Source organism: Haliotis rufescens, unplaced genomic scaffold, assembly GCF_023055435.1.
Source record: "Haliotis rufescens isolate VD_foot unplaced genomic scaffold, xgHalRufe1.0.p SCAF_101, whole genome shotgun sequence".
NCBI lineage: Eukaryota > Metazoa > Mollusca > Gastropoda > Lepetellida > Haliotidae > Haliotis > Haliotis rufescens.
The window spans coordinates 86,237-105,202 of NW_025963782.1; the positions used below are offsets into that span (position 1 = coordinate 86,237).

The 18,966-nt window shown below is 37.3% G+C and overlaps 1 protein-coding gene across 1 annotated transcript in view; it reads left to right on the forward strand.

Moving 5' to 3' along the window:
- Window positions 1–2,155: 2,155 nt before the first annotated feature.
- The window catches only part of LOC125377843, a 39,295-nt gene continuing 22,484 nt past the window's right edge, over window positions 2,156–18,966 (forward strand). The window contains exon 1 of the mRNA XM_048391886.1: window positions 2,156–2,298. Within this exon, the coding sequence (XP_048247843.1) occupies window positions 2,283–2,298 (16 nt within the window). The 5' untranslated portion in view covers window positions 2,156–2,282. The remainder of the gene's footprint in view (window positions 2,299–18,966) is intronic.

Consider the following 18,966-nt stretch of genomic DNA (forward strand, 5'->3'; position numbering starts at 1 on the left):
TTGTGTGCTGTATAAAGTCGACCTTAATGCTGGTCCACCATTTTCCGGTCTAAGTAACTGCAGGTACTGCTGACAGATATGCTTCACATTTATGATGTGGTAGGTCTTTCTATTCAAAACTCTTTAGAATCTATGATAAAGATACTAATATGAATCTACACGCGATATCAACAATAGATCAACCATAACTAACTTGCAGCATCTAATACATTGGAATTGCAAAGGTATTATTATGATAATTATAATGACTATTTACCAACCATAAGCCATCAGCATTTTGTCTTAAAAATACATATAAAATATATAGATTCGGATTCAAAGTTTGAAATCAACACTGCTGCATGGGAACACAAGGCATCTCCAAACCCAAAGCAATACCTTCAACAAGAAATGTCCTTATTATTGTGTCAGTTTCTTAATGATAGATCCATTAATGTTTTCATTATGAAATATTAACCAAAGATGATTTCAGTTGTCCTTTCATTTTAAAAAAAAAAAAATTATATCTGAGTAAACAATACACTTGTATTACCTTCATAATTTTTTTTGCCATGGTGCCATTATATGTTACAATAAATTATCTGAAGGTTTAGCTTGACAATTGAAAGAGGCATATGTCAGTTGCCGCCATCATATACCTGTTAGAAGATATTATTCACTTTCTTTAAGATGTTTTCATAAACATGTCTTAATGATGTTTCTCTTCACTAAATGTATACAGAAAGAAAATGTAGTGTCACACATGCAGAGAATTGCTGCAAGAGATGCGCCGTGAGTTTTGTTAGCAGATAACTTGGAATGACTTTCAATCCAGATATAGCAATAACTGGGTTTTTATTCCAGTTGCTTTCCCATAGTGTTTGATTTACTGCTAACCTGTATTTGTGGGTTTCACCAAAACAAAACAAACTAAAACAATGGATTATTGAAGTACCATTAAAACACGATTAACTTATTGCAATCCTGAATGGACTCTAGGTTAGAACTAGTCCCTAGCAACCTATGCTTGACTTTATGGATGCTGGCCTATGTTGACATTGGATTGATCTAGACTTGCCCATTATGAGTATAGAATTAATTTACGTCCATGGACTTTTCTTTCAGTACATCCTTGGAGCAAGGCAAGAAGCCTGTATACAATACTTCGCATGCATACCAAAAATGCAAAACTCAATTCCAGCTTATTGATTAAAAAACATAATACTTTATCTGACCCTAACATGAACACCAAAACATAAACACTAGTTCCAACTGGGAAGACCTGCAAACAAAACTAAAACGAATTTAATTTATTTGTTATGGATTTACAAAACTTATATTGATCAATCATCTTGTGTGTGGGTGACACATAACTTTCTCTTCCTCTTTCATATGAGCATTACTGGCCTGGATTAGAATTTGAAATTTTGAATTTAATGTTGTACTGGATAATTTTTGAGAAAGTTATTGTGTCCATATTTACCCCATCTAAACACACCACAACAGAAAATGTTGAAGGAAACGGGCAGTGCATGACAAGTAGTTGATATGGATATGGATATATACGTTCCTATACGGGAGTTATGACATACTGCTAACGAGAAGGAATATTTCCTATTTTGATGCCCAATTCCCAGTATTTATTTTCCATGACACAATGGCAAAGTGGAAGGTGATACTGAGAATAAAATTCCTTAAAATACCACACTTGCTTACAAAATACACGAACGTTTTACAAACATTTTTAGATCATTTTTATTTTGTTATTGCATACATAAGCCACGCCCACTCATGAATATTGTGGACTTAAGACCATTGTAGGTTTAAGGGCACAACACACGTTCCTATAATTCAACCATCTGGATGAAATTAATTGTTTTCGTTTAGGAAACCATCAAGTGAGCAATCCACTGCTAAAACTTGATTTATCCCCCTCGCTAACCCCATCCCCACCCCCCACCCCCCACCCAACCCACCCCCCTCGCTACTTCCAACTTGTGTGCGACAGGTGTGGACGATGTTACAACACGTCAATGACACAAAAAAGCGACTAAATATATTTGTTGGTACATTCAAACTGACCATGTTGTAAATGTTAAACTGATTGAAGGTTTTCTAGGATATGTTAAACATCAGATTTCATTACAATTCCTCTGACTGATATGTGCTCACGGTGTCTTTTGTTTGACCTGCATTACACAGTAATAACACCCATTGTACAAGGAAGTGCAGATATTTGTCCAATGATAAGCTGATACTGCACACGTGGTCAGGATTCGTCTCAGGTATAGTCGCTCGACTGAATGTCTGGAGTTGAAGGTAGGTAGTTTGTGATTATTACAAGCGACAAGTCTGATGTCAGCATAATCCGCGTTGATATGTAGAGGATACATACATATTTGTCTCATTTAATGATCTGAGAGAGGTTATTGTGGGATACGTTTGACAAGCCGTTGCCACAATATGACACATCAAACTTCGGAATCCGCCATTGTGTTATTATAGTCACCTACTGAGTATTCTGCATTTACACAAAGGACTGCCTGATTATTATAAACGAGTCCATCCAGGACAATGATGATACAGAGAACCGAGTCTCCTCTGATAATATCATAATTTTGTGTCACTTGTTGGTATTAAATAGGCTGGAACAGTCTCAATTTATTAAATCACCTGACTGAAAATCATCTGAGTTTATCCGTTTGTCCAGTGATGCTGAATCTTCATTGATCCACTGAATTCAATTCATTGATTCAATTTGACCGCCATGGCAATCATATTAATAAATCTATGTATGACCACTATTCAGCCATTACTTGCCTTCAAAATGGAAAGTTGAACATGTATTCTTAACATATATTCTTCGTGTTCTGCAATATTTAAAAATTTAGCATTGATTTGACCTTTCACTTGACCACACTGAAAACAGAAACTTGATATGGCCATAGCTCAGCTATTTCTGCTCAATCCGTGAAGATTTCCAAATTTGACGCATCAGTGACAAAAATGATATCCGATACAATTCCATATTTCGAGTTGTGACATATATTCCCGTGTTTCAGGTGAACAATTACTTTTTCTTTGCATCTGTTTACGATGGGTGCTAGTGGTTGGGCAAGATACAATGTACGCTCACCTTTTCATGAAAACCTGATATCATCACTATTTGAAAGTGATTCATTAACACATGCTTATGACATGGTGGGAATCGTACAATGGACTCTGCTTTAGGTAGAGATATCTTCAGGTTATGGAAATGTTTTTTGTCGCCTTTTATTTAAGAAATTAGCAGAACCTTTTGACATCGTTCTGAAAGATGCTTTTAAATGAAATAGACAATGCTCATTTTAACACCTGCATGTATTTCGGACTATACTATGACAAACTAAATATATAAATAATTCTAAACGTGTCTGAAAAGGCTTTTTGGAAAGGCTTAACATTTGAACTTTAGCAAGTCAGTAGCTTAACGTTTCCAACTGTACAGTAAACTACGGTTATAACGAACTCGATGGGACCACTTATATTAGTTCGTAATAACCGTAGTTCCTTATGAGCAGACATACAGCATATATACAACAACTGGTCGGGACTAAAATATAAGTTCGTTGTATCGGTCAGTTCATTATAAGTGTGTTCGTTATAAACGTAGATTACTGTATTTGGATTACTTGCTTAGTAATTATCATTTGATTTCCATTTCCCTTTTATTCCTTAAGATAAACACCTGTACCTAAAATACAGAAAGCTGGACACTGGAACATGCTTCGAGTATTTATGTTCATGGTATTCCTGAAGTAATTACTATGTTTCAGTTCCGTCAGTATTGACTCAATATCTGTAAATGTAAGTATTTGCGTTCAAAGTAACTGCCCATGTACGGAAGTTCATGAAATCAGTAGTTCACCTCCTCCGATATATTATTTCAATTTTAACTGATTCAATAACTGATTGCAGAATAGTTCGGATACAAAATTAGATACAATCCTATTCAAAGGTAACCCCTACATTCGTTTATCGACAATACGGATATCACCCTAGCGATAATGGTATGTTCTTAGAATTTGTCAATCGATTCAGACACAAAGTACACAATGCAGTGTTCCCTTCGGTTTCAACGTGACCTCAAATGTTTGATAAGCCACAGACCTGTACAAACATTACAAGCCTTTTGCTGGGCGTTCTGGTTAAAGCGTTAAAACGGGGTGTTCTCACTTTGCCAGCAGCTATTGTTCTAGTTTAAAGATCAGTAGCCCGTGATAATCCCTACAACAATGTTTAGACTGTTTCACTTTCACTGACTAACTAATGCCAGACTACAGCCTGTCTAGGAAGATATAACACAAAAATGTTTGTAGTAGTATAGGTTTTTATTTATTATTAATTAAAAATTGCATTTATGTACACATGTACACATTTTCAGGACAATATAATACAGTAGTATTCATTATTAATTCAAAATTCCATTTATGTTCAGATGTGCAAATTTTCAAGACAATCTAATACAGTATAACTTGCAAAATTTATGTTTGGCTACAGCAAAATCACTTAGAGTCTGATAAGGTGAGATACAGTATCACCATACTCGATGTGAGATTTAAAACGTAGCTTGCCATGATTCCCAGGGTTTTCCAGAGTCCAACAGCCGGAATAACGCTAATTGTGACGCAAACCTCGACTTAATCACTCTGTCTAACCTGTATTGTATTGTCTTGAACGCACATACAATTCACAGGTAAAATTATTAAACGCGTCACTGGCTATTAGAAGCTGAGTGAAAGTTGCTTCATGTACCCCTCTTCACTTTACTTTAGAATATTGTCACATGTACAGATTGGGGTCTTGATAATAATTTCCATTCCTTCAAATGTCTATTGACTCTTTGCTCTGGCTACAACACCGAGTTGTGTGCAGCTTTTACAAGTGATGAGATAATTCAGATAGTCAGATTACCCAATGATAACACTGACAACGAATAACTGCTCATTATCGATCGTAACTGTATCAACACCAGTCACCTGTTTGAATCACGGGGTGGAATAGGTCCAAAGATCCCCATGCTTCTTGTACTAGTCGACAGATGAGGTACAGGTGGTTACAACGTGTGACCAGTCTGAACCTGGATAGTATACAGGCGAATGTGGTGCGACTGAAATGTTGCCACCTGCGCCCTAAAACATACTAAATTCAATTAGACTACATTATGAACTTAGGCAGATCTATCTACCACTATGTCGTTTTATAAACAGTGTAACTGTCACTGCAAACACGAAAACGTCGTTTTTTTCCGTATATGGTCATTGGACGGAAAAACGACTAAAAATTCATTAAAATTGATTAATTGGTGAGCGTCTAGAAAGTGTCCAGAAAAGGGTCGAGTTTTTCAAGCATAAAATGGACGGAAAAACGATGCTTTTTGCTCCGCCTCGTACAACTGATAACGGCCAATCAGATGGCGCTGGTCTCCCGACGCACGTGATTCCTAAGGCATCCTTTCGAAAGCTTTAGGTTTCGTATTTCTGGCATGCCTTGCTCTAGTATCTGTCGCGCGCAGTGCAGCGAGATTTGCTGATAAGCCAGTTTTAGGATATGTAACATGTTAATGGAATTCAGGCACGCGCCAAGAAGTCAAACCAAACAATGTTACCAAGTTTATTGTGGTAACATATCACTCGGCTATGAACAGTTACCCCTATCGGATAATGAGTTGTGTTTAATTTGGTTATAATAATAACTAATTTTTTAATGTGAAGTTATACGGCTAGGACGAGAGGTCGATCACATGACGTTCTTCACGTGACTGTATTCTTGAAATGGCGTAAACACTGACTAATTCGACATACAGAAGCGTGGTTGCACGCCCGTTTAAGGATACCCTCGCTTTGTTTTTTCTCTGGGATAGGTTGTAGCGAGGGTATCCTTAAACGGGCGTGCAACCACGCTTCTGTATGAATTCGTATTTGGGAATTCCAAGGGTTTTCCCCAGGAATGTAGAAGTAGCCATTTCAAGAATACAGTCACGTGAAGAACGTCATGTGACCGACCTCTCGTCCTAGCCGTATATCTTGTAAACTTCACATTAAAAAATTAGTTATTATTATAACCAAATGAAACACAACCCATTATCCGACTACTTACAGAATCGTGGTTGCACGCCCGTTTAAGGATACCCTCTCTACAACCCATCCCAGAGAAAAAACAAACGAAAAAACATCCAAACTATCGTAATAACAACCTACAGCAATCTATGAATTTACCTTAGTCTCTATTTGACACATCTTTACAATCACCTTTCAACGATCGGCCAGTTCATCAGTCATGACAAAGCCTTGAAATAGCCACAGGTTAATTAACAACTTCGGATATATCTTCCGTCACGTTTATCGTGTCAGCCATTTTGACGTATTGTACTTGATGTAAATGTATTACGACGCTCTGTCATTGTAATTGACTTACTGAGGTAATTCTGAAAAAGATCTTCTCATCTGATGAGGATATTGTTTGGAATATATTTCTTGTAAATATACTAAAACATGGGGGGGGGGGGGGGGGGGGGGGGGGGGGGGGACATTTTATTCCGGGATGGCCTATTAAAGCTAGCAGTAAGTCAAGGCACCATGCGTGTATATGATCTGTTATTATATGTGTTTAGATTACGGTTTGGGGCGTTTATAAAATACACTGACTCAAGTATATTCTATTCAAATCAATTTGATAATTGAATATGCTTTCTTTATATTACATAACAGCACTGCACAACATTTGAACAGTTGCAGTAACACACTACGGTAATCACATTAAACACCATTTTCAACTGTACAGTATTTCAATATTCCAGTTACATCACGATGTATCAGACTGATGTGGGATTAAAATCCGAATTGGTTCAGGCCATCCAACGAGTGTTCGGGAAAAGGTGAGCGTATCCTGCCACACAAGTGGCACCCGTCACAAACACATGCAAGGACAAGTCAATTGTTCACCTGAACAAAACACGGAAACACACAATGATGCCCGTCCTCACTTTTACCGAGCATGTAAATTATATTGTCCGTCAAAAACATGGACGAGTATAAACAATATGTTTATTCACGTAATACTCCGTAATACTCGAAGCATTATTGTTAATCACAACGTATAGTATCGGCATGCAGTTGAACTCATCACCCATCCCATTATTGATAATCCTTCTTGAAGATCTATGAAATCAGAAGCTGCAACACTTTATCTTTTAATTGGCATGTCAGATTTCTATTTCATAACTCAGATTTATTTGCACGGATCACTATGGAAGGGACATTGTCGCGTTGTCGCATTGGCGCATTGGCGCCCTTACAAAAACAAGCAAAACGTGTCAAAATTAACAAAATCACGACAATTGGCCATTTGTCGCATCGTCGCGTTTTTGCATTTTAGCTCTTTGAATAATCCTTTTCTTTATTTTACAAAAGGGCGACGATGCCGTAACGCGACATTTTAAAGGTCCAAATATGTCCCGTTGCCGCATTGTCGCAAATGTGTATAAAAGGCGTACCTCGTGTCCTCGTTGCAACCCTCATGAGGTGTTTGCCGAAGGGAGAGGGGAAGGAAATGTGTACTCCAGCCCAGCGCAGAGCTCGCGACACACTGTATACTGCATGTTGTATACAGTATATTGCAGTTGATATACTGTATACTGCATGTGATACTTATTAGCGGAAATGTTACAACTTTCAAGATTCAAGATTCAATTTGCATTTATTTCATATACAACAGACCGCCGTCATATATCACTGGAATACTGCTGAGAGCGGCGTTAAAACAATTTGCTTTCATAATGGAGCGCTGCAGTCATTTAAAATAGATCCGTAAACATATGTAGCACCAACTCACTCACTCTGTTTCGAATATTCAGCAGAAAATATATTATTAACTAGGTCTTTGGGAAGAGATATGAGATTTTTATAAGTAGTCACATAGGGATGATAAAGGACCCCTCGCTGATTAGGTTCTTGTTTACTTAAGAGCAGAGTTGGCCATGCTAGATGATATAACCAACATCCAGGAGCTCCGGCGGGGGGCAATCTGGTCTTGTTAGTGTATGGTATGAGCTGTGGCGTTGACCCAAGAGAATAATGTAAAAGATGAGACCAACTCAAGTCTATAATGATTGGGAAAGTCTAGATTTCATTAGCCCTTGCCTGAAATTAAGAACTGTTCTAGGCTCCATTTTAATTGTATTATGTTCATTTTGTAGATATGGATGGACCAACCAGGAGAGAAATTGATAGAATATTATTATCACATGTTACCACTGATCCAGTTAAATTCATCACACAATAATATACTAGTATTTGACATTACGGCATTTGATTATTAGGGCATGATCATGTACATGTTCACTGTAGTAATGTACACACCAGTCAACTTGATTATAATTTTTATTATAGTGTAGCGCGGCATCAACGATTACTTTATGATATCCTCACTTGTCATCGATGTATTGACATCGAACAATGGACGACAATTCGAAATTCTTATAAATAGCTTCAATAGGGACAGCGCCGGTGTCAGTACAATTTTCCTAGTTAAAAATATGTCTCTACAAAATATAATCTGAAGCAGACAAGAACAATATTTTTTTATTAATGCTTACTTTCATGGATAGAATTGAGGCAATCTAGGCTTGCCAAATCGTTTTAGACTTGAGCTGGATTCCTTTTAAATTTATTCTCTATGGTCTGGGAGACGAACGGGCGTCAGTATCGCATGGAGAACTGGGACAGCCTGAATCAGTGTAATCGGATATGTTGTGGAGTTTCGGTTTGGGGCTGTTTGCTGAATAGAACAAGGGCTCACGAACAAGGGCACAATGTAGAGATTAAATCATTACCACCTCTCTTTATATCAGATATGTTATTGTGATTTGAAATCTCTTTTGGAGAATTGCGAGTTATGTATACTCTGTATTCTTTCGTCATGGTAGCATATATATGTTCTATGTTGCTTTTTGAATCATCCACAAATAATGATAACTACAATGTAAACCTCTCTTTGAAGATATACAGTAATACTACTGTAGGACATATCTGAAAAATGGGACTTATTGACAAATATTTCTTTCTTAAATACTACCCGTTACAGGCATTCTGATCATTATATTATACTGTGTACTGTTTAAAAGTCAAATAATGGCAAATTGTATCTTTCTACATTTTGAATTAATTATAATTTCTGCAATAAAAACTTAGCATCAGATAGTGATATAAACGAATATGATCTATACTGTGATAAATGAATTATCAATTTCGTAGTATGAATTAGATAAACAGAAATATGACAGTAAAACAAATTATTTTAATCTGTTCGTGTGAGTAGATAACGAGAGATCTAGGCAACTTACTAACGTAGCCATTTGTGAAAAATGAAATATTAAAAGTTTAGGGGGTTGAACATGTACATTGAATGACAGGGAAGAAAGCAACGCAATAATTAAATTATGAATCAAATTATGTTATAAATATAACAAAATATATAGAAATATAAGTTTAATTTCTCATTGTTGGAAGGTGTTTAATAATAGATTTTGTTTGTTTGTTGTTTAACGCCGCACTCAGCAATATACCAGCTATATGACGGTGGGTCGTAAATAATCCAGTCTGGACCAGACAATCCAGTTATTATCACCAAGAGCACCGATCTACGCAATTGGGATACGATGACATGCATCAACCAAGTCAGCGAGCCTAACCACCCGATCATGTTAGTCGCCTTCGAACAAGCATGGGTTGTTGAAGGCCTATTCTAACCCGGATCTTCATGGGTAATCTTTTTAATAATAAGGTACGATGAAATGTCCATAATAGGTGTGTATAAGTAGATGGATAATATGTCCATACACGCCAATTAAATGGGTTAGACTGCATATGGTTCAATGATGAGTTCTTTCACAAGTCCATATCTCAAGACATGTATTTGATATTCATAATAAATCCACAAAAGCTACACAATGGCGACAAAACTGTACCAGCATCACAGATACCAATAAAACATGAGATCCATATAATTACTTGAAAGTTAGAACATCTAAATAGAAAATTGGAAGGATAAACTTCCGACATTTTTCGTATTGTGTTTTCGTTTGGAGAGAGAAGTTGTGATTGGTATCGGATGGGTGCAAACAGGTGTATCCTTCCGCCCAGGCCTTATGGCAATGCTATAGCCCAAAATGAAACAAGCCTAGATGTTCAACAGGTTCAGGCTGAAATTTCCATCTCACTTGGGCTCCTTTTAAATTTAGATATAGTTTCTCGTGTCGATATGTGTCAAAAGAAATGAAATGTTTGCGCATGTCAGCGTCGATCCTACAATATCCTTTTATGCAAAATACATATATACTGATGAATTAACGTAGTAATACTACGCAAATATATGTCTAGATGTATACACAATTTTCATCTCGTGATCTTTATTCGTGCTTTTAGCTCTTTTTCTACATTAGATTATGGGGTGTTACATCACACCAGAAGGCCAGGTCCAAATTCAAGTCATAATTTCATGGTCCGTCTTGTATGTTGGAAACCAATATCGCAATATGGCTGAATATTGCTAAACGTTGTATTAACCCGATTACTCACATAATTATTCCATTTTCTACAGTCATCTACGAACGCTATCTTAAAGGAGGTATATCTATATCATCCAAATGTCCATACATATATGTCCACATATATAATTATGTATAAAGCAAGTCGTCCTGCACTCTTCCTTAATAGTAGTTTTTGTTTGATTGTTTGTTGTTAAACGCTGCACTCAACAATATACCAGCGATATGACGGCGGTCTGTAAATAATCCAGTCTGGGCCAGACAATCGAGTTATTGACATCAAGAGCACCGATCTACGCAATTGGGATACGATGACATGCATCAACCAAGTCAGCGAGCCTGACCACCCGATTACGTTAGTCGCCTTAGTACAAGAATGGGTTGTTGAAGGGTATTTTTTCAATAATAAGGTACAATGAAATTCTGTATATGCCCATAATAAGTGTGTATAAGTAAATGGATAATATATCCATACCCGCCAATTAAATGGCTGCATATGGTTCTCTGATGAACTCTTTTACAAGTCTATATTTCAAGACATGTATTTGATATTTATAATAACTCCGCAATAGCTACACAATGGCGACAAAACGGTACCAGCATCACATATATCTATATAATTACTTTTAAGTTAAATCATGTATCTAAATAGTAAATTAGAAGGATTAAAAATATACACTGCCGACATTTTTCGGGGTTTTTTTTCGTGTGGAGATAGGAGTAGTGACAGTAGTGACTGGTATCTGATGGGTGCAAACAGGTGTCGAGTGGCTGTTTCAGATGGCTCTAATTTCGTAGCTCTAAAGATCACGACGGCGATACAGACCGTGAAGTAGTTTGTCTTACAGTCCCTGAACCATATTATTTTCCCTTCCGCCCCGGCCTAACTGCAATGCTATAGCCCCAAATGAAATAAGTCTAGATGTTCAACAGGTTCAGGCTGAAATTACCATCTCACTTGGGCTCCTTTTAAATTTAAATATGGTTTCTCGTTCTAACCAAAATAATATATTTTCAGAGACTAAGCGTTAGTCTAACCGTGAAATACAACTGTCCAAAAGATCCCATGCATGTCTATATTTCTTCAGACAGAGTCTCCATGCTCTTATTGATATGTATCAAAAGACAAATGACTTAAATGTTACAGCACTGGTGAATAGGTTATATGCGCATGTAAGCGTCGATCTACAATATCCTTTGCGCAAAATACATATATGCTGATGAATTAACGTAGTAATACTACGCAAATATATGCCCAGATGTATACATAAGTTTCATCTCGTGATCTTTATTCGTGCTTTTAGCTCTTTTTCTACATTAGATTATGGGGTGTTACATCACACCAGAAAGCCAGGTCCAAATTCAAGTCATAATTTCATGGTCCGTCTTGTATGTTGGAAACCAATATCGCAACATGACTGATTATTGCTAAACGTGGTATTTACCCAATTACTCACATAATTATTCCATTTTCTGCGTGCACGTTCTACAATCATCTACGATCACTATCTTTGAGGAGGTATATCTATATTCATCCAAATGTTGTTACGAGTGGAAGTGGAACGAAGGGATACACTCCAAATCCATTCGCACAATTAAAGGATCGCACAACAATTAAGACAGATATTTATTAACAATGCATGATAGATTACCAATACAGCTAAGTTTACTATGGGAGAATTAGGCTTCGGCTACCATGTACAATAATATCACCATCAAAGGGCTACAGCAAATTGCATACTTATATAGTCACCCTGATTTCCATGTTTGATTGTTCATTCCACTCCTTGTTCCACGAAAACACATATATCCATAGTTCCACATAAGTTCACAATGCAAGTTTTCCAAGGCACACATTTGCAAATATCAGCATGATTTCTAGTTCAGTTTCACAAGCCCCGACATGGGATACAATCTCTCACACAGTGTTCTGAACTTTAACGTTAAAAATGAGGAGGTTAAAATATAGGTCTGGCCAACACCCAAGAAACAGAAAAAAACTAACTATTTTTGAATCACCCCAACCTTATACTATAATGCTGATTAGCTACAAGCTTCACATATGACATAATTACTTAACCCGCTCAGGCAGCCAGCTCCCCAGGTGTACCATTCAAGCAAAATTACGCAAACCCAAGCCTTCTTGTTTCAATTCAAGTCTAAATTCATCTGATATACTAACAAACATATAAAAGCATACACCCATACACATAACAATGTACATACATATATGTCCGCATACATATGTATTAAGCAAGTCACACATTCTTCCTTAAAAGATAATGCTAAGCATTTCCTCTGTATGTATTTACATATGTAAAAATCGTTTTTATGTCAACGCTGATGCAGTGAACGTACCACAGATGTGATGCTAGAATAACATCTAATCTCTGAAATGAACATATTTTACAGAAAAAAACCAGTTGTTAAACAATAGTTATAAAATATAACAAGAAGGAGCCAAGAGACTTTCTTCATTTTGCCAAATTTTGGGCTGTATTGAACATATTTGTTTCGGGGTCTGTATGACAGACACACCTAAGTATAAAGATAAGTACATGTTAGTATAGATGTGGTATATATTCAAATATGTTTGTGATTAACCCGACCTTGAAAAATATTGAAGGGTGAGTGGTATCTATTTATGTCATTAACTATTCATGTCATTTATTTCGAATTAGAATGATAGCACATCAGAAAAGAATCGCACTTTAATATACGTATCTTGTTAGCCCAAGAGTGTTTTAAGTAAGAGCAACATGTATATCGAGAGTATAGGTTTGGTGCGTGACTTACCCCACATTACTGTCAGAAAGTGTGCATGCTCTGTTCATCGGGAATAAATGACATAAGGCGATTCATGCGGGTAAATACGATTTACTTCAGAACTAGTATAGATTACTTTAGGTTAGGAGAAAATGTATGCACGCTTCGTGCTCAGGGGGTTGTTTGGGCGGGTTTAAAGGATACGGGTCCTGGCTTGGTCTTTGTGTTGGACGTGTAGCTTGCATTTCCAGGTTTGACGTATCAATGACCAAAATGATGTCTGATGCAATTCTCTATTTTGACTTGTACCGTGTGTTTCCGTGCCTTTTTGGGTGAACAATTGGTTTGCCTTTGCATGTGTTTGTAGCGGGTGCCACTAGTGGACCGGGATGAGCTTGCCGTTTTGCGAGCACCCAGTGTCATCATTTTATAAGGTGAATAATGAAACATGCATGCTCCTGGTGTTGTCGGAATCGTGCAGTTGGCGCTACTTTTGGCAAGGGTTTCTTGTGATGATGGAACGGCTTATGTGGTTTTTGTCAACTGATATAATCAACTGTGATATGTCAGGGTATATGGTCATGTAATTAAGAAACAAACCGCGAGTGGGAGTTGTTTATTGTACGATAAACAACGACCACGACTCGTTTATTTCTTATATGAGATATCGACATTACGTACGACCGCGGCAATGCCAGATAAATCTATTTTATGAACAGGAGGGTTTGAATTGGGTCTTTCCCGCATATTCTCACAATTTTCTCGTCTGTACCTTTTCTCCCAATACCGATTAACATTTCGCTCTCACTTTCTGATGCGATTGTTCAGGCATTGCATTTATCTACCTTCCCCAGCTACATCTATTGGGAACAACTCACTGGACACTTCCCTCTCACTAATAACATCAAAGTTACGACGTTTTCAAGTTGCAAGTGCATGTTCGAATCTCCATAAATGACGTCATGATAGAACAAGGTTTTATCGTGAAATAAATATCGCTTCCTTCTTCTTTGTTCTTTGTGATTTATCGCGAAGCTGTCTTATATCATTAAATGTCAATTTCTCATTGCTTTATCATGACGTATACGTGTCATAACCAATCATGTAGCAATAGCAAACACAAATATAGTTGACCTCGACATAGAATAGTATCATGATATATAATTATCCTTTGGTGTGCAACATTTCCGGTTGATAAATCTAACATATGCTTACTTTTAAGAATAGCGACTATACATTTTTATATTACTTTATCAGGTCTCTGTAACATTTGCAAAAAAACCACAAATTTAATAATACAACTGAACCTAAATGTATGTTGTAATATCCTTAAGTTGCTGAGTGCGGCATTAGACCATAAACAAAACATAATATCTTTAAGAATTATGTTAATAATGTCGATGCTAAAAAACAATCTCCACAATATCCATACCTCTTTCTCTATGTTTCATGTGAAACATAATAACTCTTTTTAATGATCTGAAGGAATAATAATGACAATAATATCAAAATAATATCATCATTATTTATGTTATTTATCCTCAACTGAAGTAGTCCTCAACACTATACGTTCAGAGAAGAAACCCATGAACATATTATCAATGTAACATACATTAATGGAAATTAGATGAACAGTTGATTGAACAAATGATATTAATCGGCCGAACGTCTATCAGCCAATACTACATTATTGAATTGTGAGACTACAGTGATTTTTGCAAGGCTACTCTCATAAATGTCATGACGCATTTGAGGCCAGGGTTCTTCTATACTCTATGCTCCATGTGCTGACTTATTATTGCGTTAATTTCATGATTTACAGTATTCATGAAGGACATTTCACGTGGGACCAACAGAGGGAAATATGACTATCGACTATTTTTTTATATTTAGCTAGCTCAAACGATCTATTGGTTTGATTTATATTTATGGTATCCACAAAATAAGTAGGATCCATTTTTGTTGTTCTTTGTGTAACGCCGCACGTAGCAATATTCCAGTTATATGACGGGTTGTCTGTACATAATCGAGTCTGGACCAGACAATCCAGTGATTGATATCACGACCACCGATCCACGCAATTGAGATACAATGACATGCATCAACCAAATCAGCGAGCCTGACCACCCGATCCATTTAGTCGCCTCTTACGTCAAGCATAGTCGCCTATAACGGCAAGCATGGGTTGCTGTAAATCTATTCTTAACCGGATCTTCAAAGGTAAAGTGGGATTCAACTGATATGTTAAGATGAAATAAAACTGAATTATATGTGCTGTTTACATATCAAAGTTTGCCAAATTGTTACAAAATGTTTGGCCCCAGCAAGGCTACGTATTCACAACTTATTGTGGTAGGCACAGTATAACTCATGAGTATTGACTGAGGGAGGGCCGTATTCCTCCTTGTGGGTCACCTGCTTGGCAACATGGGACGGGAAAACTGCAGGGGGTGAGGGCAGTTAAGTTGATTGTACAGACAGATAACAGAGATCATTTTACAAATGTGAAACCTCATTCCACAAAGGAAGAGGCGAAAGCTGAAACCTGGTGAGATTTAGAGAACAAAGGCAGTTATTTCTAGTTTCTTACTGACTCTCGGAGATACGTTTAATAAAAATTCGTCTGTGCGACACGGCTACCAGTCACTAAATTTGGGTCACAATCTTTCTGTCTTCTTTCATTCGTCATCTGAAATACCACCCCTTCGTGCACTTGTGCTTCCTACTCAAGTTACCAAACACATCCTGTTTACGTACACCTGCAAGATATATATTACGCCGAGGAGAATTTACAATTATACCACTAGCAACGATACAATGGCGTACAAAGACTTACAATGAGTCAAGCATCCGTCACTCGATTTCTATTTTGATTGATTGTTTGATTGATAGATTGATAGATTTATAGATTGATAGATTGATACATTGATAGATTGATAGATTGATACATTGATACATTGATACATTGTGAATGAGTGAGTTAGTGAGTGAATGAGTGAGTGAGCGAGTGAGTGCCTGTTTCACTGATATGTCCGGATCTGGGTACGAGACACCGGCTTACCGTCACCGATCTAGATATATCTATGCAGGAATAGGTCATCCATGCGGATAGCGTAATCTCGATAAATGTATTCAGGAACCATTCGTAAACAACATTAATTGAAAATGCTACCGAAGAATCAAACAACTTTAAGATTTGGCTTCTGTGGTGGAATCATTCTAGTATTTCTCCTTCTTGAATGTTGTCACGCAGTTCATTCAGACAGATCTCGAAGATATGTTAATATCTATGCGAGGACAGCGGATTAGATATCGCGAGGCCGGTTCACAATCCGTAAAAGCCTGTGATATGCCATGAATAGCCCATTGCATCTCCTGTACAAAGACTTTCTTTTGTACGTGTTGTCACAGAGCCACAAACTTAGGTCAATGGATCAGATAAAAGCAGGACTGCTGGAATCGGTTGAGGTGAAGTTCCCATGACATAAACTCCTACTTGACAACCGCTTTAAGAAAGTGCCGCCATTCATGTACACAGTCCGGGCCTGTAATCTAACACGCGAGAACTGACCAATAAAATCTGAGAAGTAGGAATACCGGTCGATGCTGTTGCTTGATTGACAATGTCAATCAAGAAAGGGAGGAGCTAAATGATATCGTTCTCTCCCAGTAAATTCCGATGTCAAATAACGACGTCATTTGGACGGAAAAACGATGGTTTGAAAGCGTCCAAATAACGTCGTTTTTCCGTCCAATGACCTAAACGGAAAAAAAACGACGTTTTCGTGTTTGCAGTGTGTGTCATGAGATGATTTCAGCTGATTTTGTGTAAGGATGTCCACGGGTCTATATCAAGAGTATCTATCTTTTTCTATGATATATATTACTAAAATCGTTGCTTAATCAATTTGTCTAACTATTATAGAAAGAAGTGTGTTTGCGGGCATCTTTTTGCGCAAGGTGTACTTTTATACTCCCACGTCAAATTGACACTGTACAATCGAGACATATACGGAAATCACCCACCCTAAAGGTATAACGAATAAAATATTTAAATAACATATGGATAAAATGTTCATACACCATGTATATGTTAATGAGCACATTTTTAGCAAGTCAATATTAAAACGTGCACATTTACGTGCAGTGAGTGGTTAGAAAAGTATGAGATGTTGATCACAGAACAAACGTGCGCCTCAGTCATCAAAGAAAACATGAGCGAGGAAAATGCTAAAACACTGGAGTCGGAAGTAGTCATGTACGCAGAACAATGGAGGCGCAAATCCCCGGATACTATTCAAGTGAGGTCGTTCAACACTTACAGAGCTTTCCGTTTTCAAAAGACAAGCATGGTTTAGATTTAATTGTTTGATATAAATTTATACACAGGAACATGCTTCCTAAGTGATGTATTTCTGTAATGGTTTGTTGTTATGAACGTCTGTGTGAACACTGGCTATTTTCTGCTGGAATGCTAAACTAGTGTGTTCTTATTAATGGCTCTGGCTGCCACTGTATTGCCCCCTCCCCACACTTCCTGAACGTGTTGTGCACCGTATTGCCCCCTCCCCACACTTACTGAACGTGTTGTCCACCGTATTGCCCCTTCCCCACACTTCCTGAACGTGTTGTCCACCGTATTGCCCCCTCCCCACACTTCCTGAACGTGTTGTTCACCAGTAATTGGTTGCACAGGTAGACCCCAGTTTTTCTACCTCAGATAAAATTGCATGAATGTCACCAAATAAGAAGAATGCGTTAAAATAACTTTGCTTTAGAATTCTTTAGGAATGCCATTGAATTACTTAGGAATGTAGCAGGGGTAGATTCCTTTAGATACATGCTAGCATCTTGACCACGGAGGGAAAATCCGGATGGCGTCATGTCGTCTATCATTATCATTCTAGCAGGTTAAGGCAATACAGAACTCCCCAAAGAAACAAGCCGAAATATTCCTAGTACAACAGAGACACTGACATCGTATACACTCGACATAGTCTTATACATGAAGCTCTATTTTCCATAATATCTGTCTCTTACACGCTCGTTGTGTATTCGAATATGATCTTTATCAGATTTTAAAAAGTATAAACTTCTAACCAAAATGAAACTCTGAAATATATCATCATACAGGTTGAACAGGTAAGAGTCATTGATAGAAAAGTAATGAAACTATTATATACACCTGGAACTTAATTAAGCGCCACCCATATTTATATCAATGAGTCAACCTTGCTGCAACCTACCGAAAAATTCCTTTTACATACGTGTGTCTAGTGTTGTTCACTGCTTAAAAGGGACACTAATTACAGAGAAAACATGAGTTTGAAGCATACTGATGAATTTTATTTTCAAATGGTGACATTTTAGAAAAATACGTAATTTGCACCAAAAACAAAGTGAAAATTACTTTTGTCACACAGCGGTTACTGAAATGGTTACATCAAATTTGAATCAGTGCAATCCTGGAACAATGTCTAAAGAAGCCGTAAACACAGTTTATGTCAATATTTGGTGTATCCTCCTTGTGCACGAGTTACGTCAGTCAAACGCTTCCTCATTCCCTGAATCAAACGTTGAACTTGACGTTGAGGTATTCTAGCCCACTCCTCATGCAAAGCAGCATCGAGTTCACG